This window comes from Epinephelus fuscoguttatus, linkage group LG5 (genome assembly GCF_011397635.1).
Source record: "Epinephelus fuscoguttatus linkage group LG5, E.fuscoguttatus.final_Chr_v1".
Classification (NCBI taxonomy): Eukaryota; Metazoa; Chordata; class Actinopteri; order Perciformes; family Serranidae; genus Epinephelus; species Epinephelus fuscoguttatus.
The window spans coordinates 165,450-183,120 of NC_064756.1; the positions used below are offsets into that span (position 1 = coordinate 165,450).

The 17,671-nt window shown below is 48.4% G+C and overlaps 1 protein-coding gene and 1 non-coding gene across 8 annotated transcripts in view; both read right to left on the reverse strand.

Moving 5' to 3' along the window:
• Positions 1-17,671, reverse strand: part of LOC125888586 (autophagy-related protein 16-1-like) — a 37,037-nt gene that overhangs the window by 17,656 nt on the left and 1,710 nt on the right. For 4 of the 7 annotated variants that reach the window (XM_049576009.1, XM_049576006.1, XM_049576008.1 and 1 more), the window contains exons 2-10: positions 16,389-16,500; positions 16,194-16,287; positions 13,712-13,817; positions 12,534-12,607; positions 12,324-12,393; positions 8,681-8,862; positions 6,960-7,025; positions 6,165-6,251; positions 4,109-4,168 (exon numbers count right to left, since the gene is read on the reverse strand). In XM_049576009.1, the coding sequence (XP_049431966.1) occupies positions 4,109-4,168; positions 6,165-6,251; positions 6,960-7,025; positions 8,681-8,862; positions 12,324-12,393; positions 12,534-12,607; positions 13,712-13,817; positions 16,194-16,287; positions 16,389-16,494 (845 nt within the window). In that variant the 5' untranslated portion in view covers positions 16,495-16,500. Of the gene's footprint in view, positions 1-3,965; positions 4,011-4,108; positions 4,169-6,164; positions 6,252-6,959; positions 7,026-8,680; positions 8,863-12,323; positions 12,394-12,533; positions 12,608-13,711; positions 13,818-16,193; positions 16,288-16,388; positions 16,501-17,671 lie in introns of all 7 variants that reach the window. The other 3 variants (XM_049576004.1, XM_049576002.1, XM_049576003.1) reach the window with 1 other exon arrangement.
• Positions 11,392-11,665, reverse strand: LOC125889586 (small Cajal body-specific RNA 6). The gene has a single exon (XR_007449476.1). It is a non-coding gene; the product is annotated as a small Cajal body-specific RNA 6 (non-coding RNA).

Consider the following 17,671-nt stretch of genomic DNA (forward strand, 5'->3'; position numbering starts at 1 on the left):
GGGGCTTAGCTGGAGGCAAAACAGTTCTCCACAGACATTAGCTAGCGCTAGCTAACAAGTTCTGTTGTCTTATTTTAGACGATGGAGGAAGAGGAAACGAGTGGTCCGTTCGGAGTGCCAGAGCGCACTCTGACACAAACTGGAGCGTTGATAAATTGGGAGCGCTGTCTGAATGTAGCGTTGGGTTATCCAGAGCAGCGCACTCTCAGAGTGGCAGAGCGCACTCTGGACACTCTGTCTGTGGAGACGGAGCAGCAGAGCGCCGAGCGGAGTGAATGTGTGATTAACTTAACCGTTGGTTCATTCATGTAGAAATATAACGCCGCTTCTTCCACCAACAGGGCTCTCATTTTAGTGTAGAGCGTCAGACTGAATTTACCAACGCACCATGTCAGGTCACTCACTCTTCGGGACCGCCAGTGTTACTTGAATAAGTAAACACTGACCAACGGGACCAGACTGGCGACCCGCATGCTCTCACTCAGTGGATGTTTGTTTTGCTGTGGAAGCTAACGTTAGCTAATGTCCCTGTCCTACTCTCCCTGTCTCCCTGTCCTACTGTCTATTTCTCTCTCCCTCCTACTGTCTCTCTCTCTGTCCAACTGTCCCTGTCCTTCTGTCCCTGTCCTACTGTCTCTCTGTCCAACTGTCCCTGTCCTACTGTCCCTGTCTCCCTGTCCTACTGTCTATTTCAATTCAATTCAATAATCTTTATTGGCATGACTGTAGATTAACAATATTGCCAAAGACATTAAAAATTTACAAATAAAGTACAATAATAAAAGTAAGTCAGAAAACTATAAAAAAAAGATTAAATATATGTTATATAATACAAAATACACCAATCTACAATACAATACACCAATATATAATATAGGGAAAAAATGAATAAAGAAAAATGTAGATGGTGAGTTACAAGGACTGTAAATATAGACAGGTGTGTCAGGTGTTGTGATGGTTGTCCCTCAGGCTGTGGCATAACCTGACATATGTTGCTGCTGCTAAGCTGCTGACTCTGTTCTCTCCAAGGATGTGTTGCATTTTAGTTTGATCAGGCAGAGAATCAAAGTCAGTGACTTTATGTTTTATTTTTGAGAGGAAGTCGGCTCTGATGTGTCAGATATTCTGCCACCGTGTACTGTCTATTTAGAGCCAAATAACACTGAAGTTTGCTTTGCGTTTTTGTGGTCGATGTCCAATAGTTAATGTAATGTTCTTTTTGTTTCTCTATAATTTGGTGGGTCCAGATTGTGTGAGGGCTGTGCTGAGGTCTTGTGTTGTTAGAGGAGCTGAGCCTCAGGACCAGCTGGCTGAGGGGGCTCTTCTCCATGTTCTCCTCTTGGCATTGCAGAGCTTTGTAGTGGTAGGAGTTGGGGTCACTTGTTTTAAGGTGTTTATAAAATTTGATGGCTCTTTTTTGAATTCTAATTAAAAGGGGGAATTGGCCTAGCTCAGCTCGGCACCCGTTGTTGGGGGTGTTCCTGTGCACTCTCAGGATGCTCTTGCAAATCTCTGTATGCAGGATTTCGATGGGGTGTTTGTCCCATTTTTCAAAATCTTGATTTGCAAGAGGACCCCACACCTCACTACCATACAGAATAATTGGTTCAATTATAGATTTGAATATTTTGAGCCAGATTCTAATGGGCATATTAATGTTTGAAGATTTCTTTATAGCATAGAAAGCCCTTCTTCCCTTCTCTCTGAGATCATCAACAACCAGGTTAAAGTTTCCCGTGGACATGACGTGTAGTCCTAAGTATGTGTAGTCGTGTGTGTGCTCCACCTCATGAGAGCCCAGGAAAAACCTGGTTTGGTTTCCCTGACCCCTGGGTCGTTTCTGGAATATCATAATTTTGGTTTTGTCCAGATTAACTGTCAGGGCCCAGGTCTGACAGAAGGTTTGCAGGTGATCCAGTTGCTGTTGTAGTGCTTCATGTGATGGAGCCAGCAATATGAGATCATCTGCAAACAGTAGGCATTTAACCTGTGTGTCAGACAGAGTGAGACCAGGGATGTCAGATAGTTCTAGTGATTTGGCCAATTCATCGATATAAATGTTGAAGAGGGTGGGACTGAGACTGCAGCCCTGTTTTACTCCTCTACTCTGGGGGAAGAAATCTGTTTCCATGTTGTTAATTTTAACAGCACATTTCATATGACTGTACATGGTTTTGATGATGTCATAGACCTTCCCCCCTACACCCTTCTCAATTAATTTTAAGAACAGTCCATCATGCCAAATTGAGTCGAATGCTTTTTTGAAGTCTACAAAACAAGAGAAGATTTTCCTCTTGTTTTGGTGGACGTCTTTATTAATGAGGGTGTGAAGGGTGTAGATATGGTCTGTTGTTCTATGTTTGGGTGTGAATCCTATCTGGCTCTTGCTCAGGACATCATGTTCTCTGAGGAAGTCTTGCAGTCGGCTGTTTAGGATGCTGCAGAACAACTTCCCCAGGTTGCTGCTGACACAGATGCCTCGGTAATTGTTTGGGTCGAATTTGTTTCCACTTTTAAAGATTGGTGTGATGATTCCTTCACTCCAGAGGTCAGGGAAATGTCCGACACCCAGAATAAGGTTAAATAATTTTAATATGGCAATGTTAAATTTATGGTCATCAAATTTTAGCATTTCATTTAAAATGCCATCAGGACCGCTGGCTTTCTTTGGCTGCAGTGCCTGGATTTTATTTCTCTCTCTCTCTCTGTCCTACTGTCTCTCTCTCTCTGTCCTACTGTCTCTCTCTCTCTCTCTGTCCTACTATCTATCTCTCTCTCTCTGTCCTACTGTCTATCTCTCTCTCTCTGTCCTTCTCTCTCTCTCTCTCTGTCCTACTGTGTCTCTCTCTCTCTCTCTCTGTCCTACTGTCTATCTCTCTCTCTCTCTCTCTGTCCTACTGTCTCTCTCTCTGTCCTACTGTCTCTCTCTCTCTCTCTCTGTCCTACTGTCTCTCTCTCTCTGTCCTACTGTCTCTCTCTCTCTCTCTCTGTCCTACTGTCTATCTCTCTCTCTCTCTGTCCTACTGTCTCTCTCTCTGTCCTACTGTCTCTCTCTCTGTCCTACTGTCTATCTCTCTCTCTCTCTCTCTGTCCTACTGTCTCTCTCTCTGTCCTACTGTCTCATTTAAACACATGGAGACTTGTTTTTATTCCTTGTTGTGATGAACTCAGACCGAACGTAACTCTGAACTGTCGGATAAACACATGATCAATACCAGCCTACAGTCACTGATCAGCTGATTGATGGTCAGGTCCTACAGTCACTGATCAGCTGATTGATGGTCAGGTCCTACAGTCACTGATCAGCTGATTGAGAGAAGACGAAGTCCATGATGGTTTGACTCAGGGTTGATCACTGTCACATGTTTCAGGTGATAATCAATACTGTCTCAAACTGTCTCTGTGATAAACGTCAGATCTGATTGGCAGAGCTCACCACCTCATCGACCAATCACCTGCTGTCGATCAATACTGTGATCTGACCTTTTATTGTTAATGTTTACACTCACTGACGTGTCATCATCACGTCATTATCGTGTTGGTGTGGGAGGTTAACGATGAGCTGTTACATCATCGATCAGTTAATGGGACATCACAGGAAGAAGACAGCAGGCGTGTCTTCTGTCCACACACACACACACACACACACACACACACACACACACAGTGTCTCTACAGGCTACAACTGATTATTGATTATTGATTTAGTACTGAGATTATCACCAACAATAATCTCGACACCACAAACTTCACCGAGTGTTCACACTGACAGCGCCACGATCGACCACAACTCATCCTCTGCTGCTGACAGCCAATCACAGGACTAATCTCTGCTGACAGCCAATCACACGTCACACAGATGATGAGGATGATGATGATGAGTGTTAACGAGGCGTCAGCACGGGGCGAGCTGTCAATCGAAGCGCTGACAGTGTGAACAGGTGAACACAGACACAGTCCTTCACCTGGAGAGTGGTGGGACGAGTCCAGGCTGGACACACTCAGACACGCTGCAGACGGACAGACAGGTGGACAGACAGACAGACAGGTGGTCAATGAGACGGAGCAGAGACCTGGACGCAGCTCTGATGATCTTACAGCTACATACCCAAAGATGTTGGAGATGGAGTCCAAGAGACCACCAGGAGGAGGCTGGGACATCTTCTTACTGCGGAGACATCAGAGGACACACGCTCACACAGAGATACAGGTATGATGTAAACAGAGTCTGGCGTGATGTCATCACCTCTCCATCATGACATCACCTGTCACCATCAGACCCTGAAGGACTCTGGATCAGAGTCTGAGGGACATTAAACATCTTCACCACAGTTAACCCCTCCCACTGATCAATTCTTTATAGGCCCGTTTCCACCGCAGGAACTTCGGGGTAATTTTACGGGGCCGGGGCCGTTGGTGCGTGTCTCCACCGCAGGAACCACCCCCGAAGGACAGAGTTCTGGAACTGTTACGGGGGCTAAACAAGTCCCTGCCTCGGAGTAGGTACCCAAAACGGCCCCGAAAGACTCCTGGCTGGGGCTTGGGGATTACTTGGTGCTGATTGGCTATACTCAAGGAGGGATGTGACGATAACAGAAAACAACAAAGTAGCCGGCATTTTCAAAACTCAGCAGACAAGGGTTAGCTCGTTCACATAGCTTCCACCGCCACGTAAAAAAAACTCACTAAACGGTCCGTGAAAAAAATATTTTTTTCCAGCAGATATCTTAGTTACAACATGACTGAGCTAGCAAAGCAGCTTTGTGTTGCTATGTGTAGTATTTATTCAGTTTTGGGAAATCACGATGTCTAGAAAGCATCAGCTGACAGGGACAGCTAACAGCAGCAGCAAAGCTAACATCAGGACGTCATCTGTTAAAAGCCTCCCGTTGTCGGATACGACATGAAACTACTCCAGGTAGCTCGATCATGTTGTAACTAAGACATCCGCCGGAAAAAATATTTTTCCCTGGGCCACTTCCTGAGTTATTACAGACACCACTATTGGCTAATGGCGTCCCTACTTCGCCCCGGTCAAAATGGTCGCACAACGATTACGTCACATCCAGAGCCCGTAACTTTACAGGAACCTTCCTCCTACTCCGCTCTCTCAGTGGAGACATGGCGGTTGAGAGGGCCGAGCGAGAGGACGTTCCTGTAGTAGTTCCTGCCCCTTAAATAGTACCAGGAACTTCTTCAGTGGAAACGGGCCTAATGTCGACTGATGATCACCATCCCTGGTGTCAGGACGATGACACAGTTGCTGTGGGGACGGACGTCATCACACAAGTCCACATGAGTCTCATCTGTCCACTCAGACCTGATCACAGTTTTTAGACCCAGCACACAGAGACATCCAACTGTCAGGGGTAAAGACAAAACTTCTATCAACTTCTGTCATTTAATTATCACAGACGTGACATGGGAGATGTAAATACCATTTCAGATTTGGTTTAATAAGACCTGTGGAGGTGAACCTGAACCTGTCAGAGGGAGGTGTGGTTGGTGGGTCACTGCTGACATCAGACTAACTGGATTAAGATATTTTAACGGGTTAATTTTCACGACAAAGACAAAAGATGCTGAGGACAGACTGACAGAAACGTCTCTGACGATGTCAGCAGCAAAGAGCGGTGAGTGGGTGGAGCCTCCTGTAGCTGTTGTGGGTTTCATGTCAAACTCTTTTCATTGGTTCTTCTAACAGATGACACGGAGTTAACAGATGTATCTGTCCCTGTCACACCTGTCCCTGACACACCAGTCCATGACACACCAGTCCATGACACACTCGTCCCTGACACACTCGTCCCTGACACACTCGTCCCTGACACACCCGTCCCTGACACACCCGTCCCTGTCACACCTGTCCCTGACACACCCGTCCCTGACACACCCGTCCCTGTCACACCCGTCCCTGTCACACCCGTCCCTGTCACATCTGTCCCTGTCACACCCGTCCCTGACACACCCGTCCCTGTCAAACCTCTCCTGACAGGAGTAGAGTCAGTCTGTCTCGGACACAGTCCTGTCCTCGGTCCGTCTCGGACACTGTCCTGTCCTCAGTCTGTCTTTAATGCAGTCCTGTCCTTAGTCTGCAGAGTGAGAACAGTCATGACAAACACACTTTGAAATGTCTCCCAGTGTTCCCAGTATACCGTTCTGACCTGGGAGTCCTGCTGAGCGCCCTGTTGGGTGAGGTCTCTCCGCCGCCCTTCCCTCCATCCTCTGCCAGGACCTCGATGTCATCGTCCCTGTGGACAGAGACACAGTGAGGACAGAGACAGAGTGAGGACACAGCGAGGACAGAGACACAGCGAGGACAGAGACACAGTGAGGAAAGAGACACAGTGAGGACACAGCGAGGATAGAGACCGAGTGAGGACACAGCGAGGACAGAGACACAGCGAGGACAGAGACACAGTGAGGACACAGCGAGGATAAAGACCGAGTGAGGACACAGGGAGGATAGAGACACAGCGAGGACACAGTGAGGACAGAGACACAGTGAGGACACAGTGAGGATAGAGACTGAGTGAGGACACAGCGACGATAGAGACAGCGAGGAAAGAGACACAGTGAGGACAGAGACACAGTGAAAACAGAGACAAAGTGAGGACACAGTGAGGACAGAGACACAGTGAGGACACAGCGACGATAGAGACAGTGAGGAAAGAGACACAGTGAGGACAGAGACACAGTGAGGACACAGCAAGGATAGAGACACAGCAAGGAAAGAGACAGTGAGGATAGAGACAAAGTGAGGATAGAGACAGCGAGGATAGAGACACAGTGAGGAAAGAGACGCAGCGAGGACACAGCGAGGATAGAGACACAGTGAGGAAAGAGACGCAGCGAGGACACAGCGAGGATAGAGACACAGTGAGGAAAGAGACACAGTGAGGACACAGTGAAGACACAGTGAGGACACACAAATCATGTGGCATAGTTGAGATACTAACGGGTCGATGGGCAGAGGCTCTTTGGCGGCATCGGCCAGTTCCTTCTGCAGCTTAGCCTGTCTGCGTCTGAAACAGTGACATCACAGCATGTCATTAAACACCACAGAAGAAGAGCATGTCTGAAACAGTGATATCACAGGGTGTTATTTAACACCACAGAAACTGTTGTGCTGCAGACAGGAAGGCTCTGCAGCGGGTGGTGAAGACTGCCCAGAAGATCGCAGACAGTAGCCTGCCCACCCTGTCAGACATCTATCGGCCCGTTTCCACTGAAGAAGTTCCTGGTACTATTTAAGGGGCAGGAACTACTACAGGAACGTCCTCTCGCTCGGTCCTCTCAACCGCCATGTCTCCACTGAGAGAGCGGAGTAGGAGGAAGGTTCCTGTAAAGTTACGGGCTCTGGATGTGACGTAATCGTTGCACGACCATTTTGACTAGGGTGACGTAGGGTCGCCGTTAGCTGATAACTCACTAAATGGCCCGTGAAAAAAATATTTTTTCCAGCGGATGTCTTAGTTACAACATGATCGAGCTACCTGGAGTAGTTTCATGTCGGGACGTATCCGACAATGGGAGGCTTTTAACAGATGACGTCCTGATGTTAGCTTTGCTGCTGTTAGCTGTCCCTGTCAGCTGATGCTTTCTAGACATCATGATTTCCCAAAACTGAATAAATACTACACATAGCAACACAAAGCTGCTTTGCTAGCTCAATCATGTTGTAACTAAGATATCTGCTGGAAAAAATTGTTTTTTCACGGACCATTTACTGAGTTGTTTTTTACATGGCGGCGGAAGCTATGTGAACGAGCTAACCCTCGTCTGTTGAGTTTTGAAAATGCTGGCTATTTTGTTGCTTTCTGTTGTCGTCACATCCCTCCTTGAGTATAGCCAATCAGCACCAAGTAATCCCCAAGCCCCAGCCAGGAGTCTTTCGGGGCCGTTTTGAGTACCTACTCCGAGGCAGGGCCTTTGTTTAGCCCCCGTAAAAGTTCCAGAACTCTGTCCTTCGGGGGTGGTTCCTGCGGTGGAGACACGCACCAACGGCCCCGGCCCCGTAAAATTACCCCGAAGTTCCTGCGGTGGAAACGGACCTAATGCCATCAGGTGCAGGAGGAAGGCCCTCTGCATCATGAAGGACTCCACCCACCCAGCCAATGGACTGTTTGCCCCCCTCCCCTCAGGAAGAAGGCTGCGCAGCATAAAGGCAAGAACCACCCGGCTGAAATAGAGCTTCTTTCCAGAAACTGTGAGACTCATGAACTCTTGAACTTTTAATGCTGCTGGTCCTTTTTGTTATATATTTTGTCAACTTTTTTTTTTTTTGTTAATGTTTTAAATTTATTTTCTTTCAGTTATGCACTTAATGGGCATGTGCAATTACGGTGCTATATCCTCACACTACCTCTACACATTATTTATGTTTTTATTTATTGATATCTATTGCAATGTTATTTTTAGTGCCTATGTTTTTGTTTTGTTTTTCTCTACTCCAGTGTTTTACTGTTTCTTTTATCTTTGTTTCCCTAACCGGGACCTGAGTACAATTTTCGTTGCCTTCGTGTACCAACATGTTCCGGTAATGACAATAAACTTCCTTGAATCCCTTGAAAAAGAAGAGAGCGTCTGAAATAGTGACATCACACAGTATATAATAATGCTGTGTGATGTAATTTCTGTGGTGTTTATTAAAACAGGGTGTGGAGGGCGGGGCAGTTACCTGCTGTCCTTCTCGTTCTCGGCGTTGAGCTTGTTGGCCTCCTGAGCCTTCTCGGCCATCCAGCGGGACACCAGCTCCTGGTTGTCCTCGGTGGTCTTCCTCAGTTTCTCCTCCAGAGCAGAGAAGGTGATCTGCAGAGCGTCGTACTCGTCCTTCAGCGTCTGGTTGGCCCTCTCCAGGTCCTGCAGGAAGTCACATCACCATAAACGCCTCTGACAACCTTCACTGTGACATCAGCAATGTCAGCACCGCCTCAACGCAAACAGGTCCAAGCTTACACAGCCTCTGATGCTAACGCAGCTTATGATGCTAACGCAGCCTCAGTCGCTAATGCAGCCTCTGACACTAACGCGGCTTATGATGCTAACACAGCCTCAGTCGCTAACACAGCCTCTGACGCTAAGGCAGCTTATGACGCTAACGCAGCATATGACGCTAACGCAGCCTCTGACGCTAACGCAGCTTCAGTCTGTAGCGCAGCCTCAGACGCTAACGCAGCCTCAGACGCTAACGCAGCCTCTGACGCTAACGCAGCCTCTGATGCTAACGCAACCTCTGAAGCTAACGCTGCCTCTGACGCTAACGCAACCTAAGTCTCTAACACAGCCTCTGATGCTCACGCAGCCTCAGGTGGTAATGTAGCCTCTGATGTTAACGCAGCCTCTAATGCTAACTAGGGATTTAATGATTACTGGTAAAATTCCTGACGGTTATTATTAGATGTTGTATGCTGTAAAGCCCTGTGAGGCAAATTGTGATTTGTGATATTGGGCTTTATAAATAAAATTGATTGATTGATTGATTGATTGATATTACCATTTCAAATTTTAATTATCATTAAAATCGTGTTTGATTACCGCACTTTGAAAAACTCACGGTGATACGGCTCATTGCCTGGAAAAGCAGCAGCAGTCCCTCAGACACAGGCGCGCATGTGCAGTTTGCAATGTTGGCCTCTGAAAACATGGCAGAAGGCACCAAAGTCACCCGAGATTTTTCCCCCCTCTAAAAGGACAAAGTCTGAAGTCTGGACGCATTTTGGATTTTAAAAGTATACTGAGGGGAAACTAATTGAAGATAGTCACCCTGTCTGCAGAAAATGCAGAAGGAAAGTCCCGGCAAAGGGGGTAACGTTTCAAATTTGATGAGCCATCTCCGTGACCACCACCCACAACTACACAATGAGTGTACCTGTGCCTGGCACACACTACACGATTTTTCTGCCCGTTCTGAAAATCATTATGTCACATTAATTGTGGAGTCATAAAATTGTGCCGTGACTTGGCCGACAGACATGACACACTACACGCTGGTACTCACCAATTATCCCTGGTCATCTTTTACGACGTGTGTGATGTCATCAGGTTATTCTTGTCCTAGTTTTATTACTTTTACTATTATTTCAGTCACTGTCTGTTCATGTGTCAGCCGACATGTTGTTGTAGTAACGTAAAAACATCAGCAGATGGCAGGAGCTACATTTGAAGTACTGTATGTAAACATACAAGTCACCGAATCTTACACAACATGTTCCTGCAAATGTTTCAGAATAAAAGTCTATTTAGAAAATGGAGGGATTACTCTCAGCCGGGGTTATAAGGGGCTTTTAATTTGAAACAAATTCAGGCAGTGCCTATACAAAACTAACTGCATAATTTTACGATGCAGTTAGTTTTGCATAGGCACTTTATGCATTTTTATTCATGCCCATCTATCTTAACTCCTCTCTGGAGCAAACTGGACTGATTTCATAGTCTATTTTACTTATATTTATTCTTATTTATATGTATTTATTGTGCATAGTGTCATTTGTGTTGTGTGTCTTTTTTATTTTATGCCACTGTCAAAGACAAATTTCCATTTTATGTAAAGTTTGATGGACAAAGTCTAAGTAGTGTTGAGTTTGAAATGACGGTGCGATATGACAACAGAGCAGATAAAAAGTAAAAATATAAACACACAGAGGGATTAATAAATAATGGACCGTCTATAATGTAGTCTGTTTCAGATGAAGCTGGGAGCCTCTGCAGCTGTGGTGAGTAAAAGCCCCGCCGCTATTTGTTAATGTTATTACTTTATGTCCGTCTCCATTATGAAGAAATAACATTGTTTGCTAGCTTGATGCTGATGACAGTAACGTTAACTCAGCAGGTTGACAAAGTGCCTCTGCTGTTTCACACCATCATTTCCCCCTTTTACTCTGTGTGGTAACATCCCTAGAGGAAATATTAAAAACGCCGGAGTGTTGTTGACCTACAGTTGTCTATGGCAGCAGCTAACTCTGTGTTTCTATTAGTCAAAGTGACGGCTGTGATGGGAATAATTGTTAACGACAAGAAGAAAATCAAACATGCTAGACTTTGTTACACAGAAAGTACATTGTACTCTTTATTCTATTTGTTTTTTAAAATCAAACTTGGTTAAATGATTTCAGTGTGTGTAAAAGTACTTTTTGAACTGTCAGACCCACCCTGTACTCTGTGCTAACGTTAATATAACGTTCTCCTCCTCCTGTCAGACCCACCCTGTACTCTGTGCTAACGTTAATATAACGTTCTCCTCCTCCTGTCAGACCCACCCTGTACGCTGTGCTCAGTCATCTGTCTCAGTGTGTTCATGTTAATAAAGTTCCTTTGAATGAATAACAGGATCATGTGGCCAGCATCATGTCTGATCTTAAAGGGTTAACCTCCAATACGTCACATGATGAAGGCCTCAGGTTGAAAACTTGAGATCAGCTCCCTCCTCTTCCTCAGCCCAATGCTCTATCCTGATTGGTTCTGTTAGATGACATCACACTGAGCCTGTAGGGTCTCTGTACAGATTCAGGCTGTGATGTCACTTCCTGTCTGTCTGTCAGCAGCTCCTGGAATAATCAGTGCATCACTAGAGCATGATGGGAGCACAGAGCAGGGGCTGCTGGGAGCCAGAGGGCAGCAGGAGAGGATTGTGGGTAATCAGACCTTTTACTGCTCATCACTGACCTTCATCATGTGTCTGCACGGTTATACCGTTACGTCTGTCTGTCTGTCTGTCTGTCTGTACTAGAGGCTGACATTTTTTCGGGATTCCCACAGGATGGGAATCAGTTTCACTATTCTTCACGTGATTGGGACGGGATGGGAAAAAAGTCAACGGGAGCGTTCGGCACTGGGAATCATAATTAGGCCTGTCGCGAAATGCGATGAGTCGGTTAATTGCACGGTAAATTAAAAGGCATTAATTGCCACACACACACACACACACACACACACACACACACACACACACACACGGTGCAATCTTCGTGAGGGGGAGACGAGGTGGAGAAGAAAACAGAGTTGAGCGTCAGAGAAAGACAGGGAACTTGTCCCTAACCCAAACACCATAGCACATAAAACACATAGATGTGTTTTTTTACTGTAACTGAAACACAACACAGGAGAGGGATGGGACGGGAGTCATTCTTGTGGGACTGGGACGGGACAAGATTTTTTTTTTCCTTTTTCATGGGATTGGGACGGGATGGGATTATTTTTGTGAGAGTGGGACGGGACTGAAAATCCACTCCCATGTCACCCTCTAGTCTGGACACTGTCTGTCTGTCTGTCTGTCTGTCTCAGTGTCAGCACAGACACCCGAGTGTCCAGGTGAGGTGTCTTACCTGCAGGTAGCTCCTCAGCTCTCGGCACTCTCCCTCCAGACTTGAGATCTGCTGCTGGTACTCCATCATTCTGAGGACACACCATCATCATCATCAGTGACATCATCCCTGTCCTCACAGACATGCTGCTACAATGTGTATAGTGAGTATTCTGATTACTGTGAGTATTGTGTGTGAACTGTTAGTAATCTGATTACAATGAGTACGTACTTGGCCTCATTGCTCTGGATCTCTTTGTCCTTCTGTTGGATCTGGTTGTTGAGTTCGATCACACTCTGAGCCAGCTGCAACACAGACACAGCAGTCAGCATGTCTCAAGAACATTCCAGGACATTCCAGGACCCAACCACACCAAGATGCGTCAGACGTGTTGATTGGATAATGAAGGTCAGGAGGGGTCACATGTCACAGTCAACATGACTATTGTTCCTGGAAACATCTCAGATATGAAGAGCACTCAGTCTGTCACACACATCTTCACCACCATCACCATTATTACCATCTTCATCATCACCATCACCATCATCATCATCACCACCATCGTCACTCCGACAAGATCATGTGACTCAGTCAATCTGTAGGAACATCTTTTAAAGTAACACTGTTTTCACAGCAGCTCCACTTCAACCGGTTCAACCCTGACAGGAAACCAGCAGCTCCGCTCCTTCACAATAACAGCCTCGGTTAGCAGCTTCACTCCTTCACAATAAAAGCCTGTCAGCAGCTTTGCTCCTTCACAATAAAAGCCTCGGTTAGCAGCTTCACTCCTTCACAATAAAAGCCTCTGTTAGCGGTTTCACTCCTTCACAATAAAAGCCTGTTAGCAGCTTCACTCCTTCACAATAAAAGCCTGTCAGCAGCTTTGCTCCTTCACAATAAAAACCTCTGTTAGCGGTTTCACTCCTTCACAATAAAAACCTCTGTTAGCGGTTTCACTCCTTCACAATAAAAGCCTGTTAGCAGCTTCACTCCTTCACAATAAAAGCCTGTCAACTGCTCCACTCCTTCAAAATAAAAGCCTCTGTCAGCTGCTCCACTCCTTCACAATAAAAGCCTCTGTCAGCTGCTCCACTCCTTCACAGTAAAAGCCTCTGAGTGTCTGAGTTTCCTCATTGGCTGTAAAAACTAAAGAACATGATGGACGTCTGTGGGCGGAGCTAAATGAGTAAATAAAACATGTAATGATTCTGTTCTCTGGTCGGGACAGGACTGTGTCACATCAGCTAGTCTCACTGTCCACCAATCAGCTCTCACTCCTGTAACACTGCAGGTGTTACCACAGCAACAGTGGAGACAATAAACAAACAGCGCCCACTCACACAATGATGGAATCGTTTCTTTAATATGAAGATGACATCACTTCCTGTGTATGCGTACAGATGACTGACCTCTCCTCGTTTCTTGTGCAGCTCCGTCAGTTCCTCCTGGTGTTTGATTCTCATCTGAGACATTTCCTGCTGCAGCACGTCGCTGCGGCTCCAGTCTGCCGCCGAGCTGAGGGACAGGACAGGGACACAGGTCAGAGGGGACACAGGTCAGAGGGGACACAGGTCAGAGGGGAACACAGGTCAGAGGGGAACACAGGTCAGAGGGGGACACGGGTCAGAGGGGGACACGGGTCAGAGGGGGACACAGGTCAGAGGGGAACACAGGTCAGAGGGGAACACAGGTCAGGGGGGAACACAGGTCAGGGGGGACACAGGTCAGTGGGGACACAGGTCAGGGGGGAACACAGGTCAGGGGGGAACACAGGTCAGGGGGGACACGGGTCAGGGGGAACACAGGTCAGAGGGGAACACAGGTCAGGGCCCACCACAGGTCAGCCGGGACACAGGTCAGGGGGAACACAGGTCAGGGGGGACACAGGTCAGAGGGGACACAGGTCAGAGGGGACACAGGTCAGAGGGGAACACAGGTCAGGGGGGAACACAGGTCAGGGGGGAACACGGGTCAGGGGGGACACAGGTCAGGGGGGACATTAGAAGGGACACAGGTCAGAGGGGACACAGGTCAGAGGGGACATTAGAAGGGACACAGGTCAGAGGGGACACAGGTCAGAGGGGACACAGGTCAGAGGGGAACACAGGTCAGAGGGGAACACAGGTCAGGGGGAACACAGGTCAGGGGAGACATTAGAAGGGACACAGATCAGAGGGGACACAGGTCAGAGGGGACATTAGAAGGGACACAGATCAGAGGGAACACAGTTCAGGGGGGAACACAGGTCAGGGGGGACACGGGTCAGGGGGAACACGGGTCAGGGGGAACACGGGTCAGGGGGGAACACAGGTCAGGGGGGACATTAGAAGGGACACAGGTCAGAGGGGACACAGGTCAGAGGGGACATTAGAAGGGACACAGGTCAGAGGGGACACAGGTCAGAGGGGACACAGGTCAGAGGGGAACACAGGTCAGAGGGGACACGGGTCAGGGGGAACACAGGTCAGGGGGGACATTAGAAGGGACACAGATCAGAGGGGACACAGGTCAGAGGGGACATTAGAAGGGACACAGGTCAGAGGGGACACAGGTCAGAGGGGACACAGGTCAGAGGGGAACACAGGTCAGAGGGGAACACAGGTCAGAGGGGACACGGGTCAGGGGGGACACGGGTCAGGGGGGACACAGGTCAGAAGGCACACAGGTCAGAGGCGAACGCAGGACACGGGGGACACAGGTCAGGGGGGACACAGGTCAGAGGGGACACAGGTCAGAGGGGACACAGGTCGGGGGGGACACAGGTCAGAAGGCACACAGGTCAGAGGCGAACGCAGGTCAGAGGGGATACAGGACAGGGGGGACACAGGTCAGAGGGGAACACAGGTCAGGGGGGACACGGGTCAGAGGGGAACACAGGTCAGGGGGGACATTAGAAGGGACACAGGTCAGAGGGGACACAGGTCAGAGGGGAACACAGGTCAGGGGGGACACGGGTCAGGGGGAACACAGGTCAGGGGGGACATTAGAAGGGACACAGGTCAGAGGGGACACAGGTCAGAGGGGACATTAGAAGGGACACAGGTCAGAGGGGACACAGGTCAGAGGGGACACAGGTCAGAGGGGACACAGGTCAGAGGGGAACACAGGTCAGAGGGGACACGGGTCAGAGGGGAACACGGGTCAGAGGGGAACACGGGTCAGAGGGGAACACAGGTCAGGGGGGACACGGGTCAGGGGGGACACGGGTCAGGGGGGACACAGGTCAGAAGGCACACAGGTCAGAGGCGAACGCAGGACACGGGGGACACAGGTCAGGGGGGACACAGGTCAGGGGGGACACAGGTCAGGGGGGACACAGGTCAGAGGCGAACGCAGGTCAGAGGGGACACAGGACAGGGGGGACACAGGTCAGGGGGGACACAGGTCAGGGGAGACACAGGTCAGGGGGGACACAGGTCAGGGGGGACATTAGAAGGGACACAGGTCAGAGGGGACACAGGTCAGAGGGGACATTAGAAGGGACACAGGTCAGAGGGGACACAGGTCAGAGGGGACACAGGTCAGAAGGCACACAGGTCAGAGGGGAACACAGGTCAGAGGGGAACACAGGTCAGAGGGGACACGGGTCAGGGGGGACACGGGTCAGAAGGCACACAGGTCAGAGGCGAACGCAGGTCAGAGGGGACACAGGACAGGGGGGACACAGGTCAGGGGGGACACAGGTCAGGGGGGACGCAGGTCAGAAGGCACACAGGTCAGAGGCGAACGCAGGTCAGAGGGGACACAGGACAAGGGGGACACAGGTCAGGGGGGACACAGGTCAGGGGGGACGCAGGTCAGAAGGCACACAGGTCAGAGGCGAACCCAGGTCAGAGGGGACACAGGACAGGAGGGACAGATCAGGGGACAAGTGACATGTTGAGGACTCACCTGGTCTCGTGTCCTCTCTGGACGTCATACTTGTCCGTCTGGTATCTCTCTGAAAGAACAGCCTGCAGGTCGGACTTCTCCAGGAGACGGTTATCTGAGGGACAGAGACAGAGAGGCAGAGGCAGAGACAGAGACAGGTTTAACTGCGTCCACACACACCCACAGTGTGAGGGACAGATGGACAGACGGACTCACACTGGAGGACGATCTCCTCAAAGGCCTGTCTCTGGACTCGGTCTCTGAGCTTCAGCTGGTCTGAGATGTGTCTCTTCCACGTGCACTCCGCCCGCCGCTCCGCCATCGCCACCTGACAGTGAGGCAAGACACGCCCCTGTCACTGTGACATCATCAGCGTTTCAACAACTCCTCAGACAAAAATTAATTCTTAACTGCCTGACATTCAAACATAAAGTCAGCCGACAAACAGGAAGTGATGAACACGGCGGGAAAATCTAACGACATGCAAGGTGTTTACAAACAAAACTTTTGTAAACATCGTTGACTCATTATCTTCAAGGATCTTTATTAATTCCAGGACTCTTCCAGGTTTCCCAGGACTGTGTCTGGTAGGGTTGGGTCGGTTCTCGATAATACCAATTTGGTTTGGTACTCCGTCTTGGACCGAGTTTCTTTTTTTGAGTCCGACCTTACCGCATACGTCATTTTACAGCCTGTGTCTGTCTCTTCGCCAAGCGCACAGCAAGCAGCAGAGAGGGGGTGGGGGCGGGGCGGGGACTGAGCTAGGAGGTGCGAGTGCGCTGAGGCCTCTACTGCAGCCTGGAGTTTGTTTAACAATGACGGGGAGTCGATAATGGCGGACAATTTAGTCTCGAAGAAATCAAAGAATGCGCCACTATGGCAACACTTTGGCTTTGAGCCAGACGAAGGAGGCAACCCTTGTTTGCACTGATTGAGTAAGCTGAACCTGCACATTTATTTGTAAGGAATACAAAAAACAACGTGTTACTGTCACTCTGTTGTCCTATGATCATTTTTTATTTTAAATGAGTCAATTGCGCCCCCAAGTGGCAAAAATCCGGTATTACCAACTTGATGCGGTTTTTCACAAAAACCTGACCTTTTTTTTTCCTCATACTGACCCAACCCTAGTGTCTGGACCCTGACATGTAGACTGTGCTGTTCCTAATAAAGTGGTCATCTTTGTTTATTGATTCGTTCTGTGACGTCACACTGCTGATGATGATTCTTTAATATCAAACTGTAATCCGACTCTGTGCCGATCAATCGCTCACCACATATCTTCATAATTAATTTCACATTGTTTGACGTCATAGTGAACTCAGACACCCTCAGTCGCTCTGACTAAAATCAACTAGAAAAGCACTCAGACAGTGCAGACCTCCGCCAAGTAGGTGATATCCCCTCCCCCTCCTCTGCATCAGCCTGCATTACAATTAGGTTATTTGCATCACTATCATTATTAGGTTATATATGCCTTCACCATGGAGACACTAGCT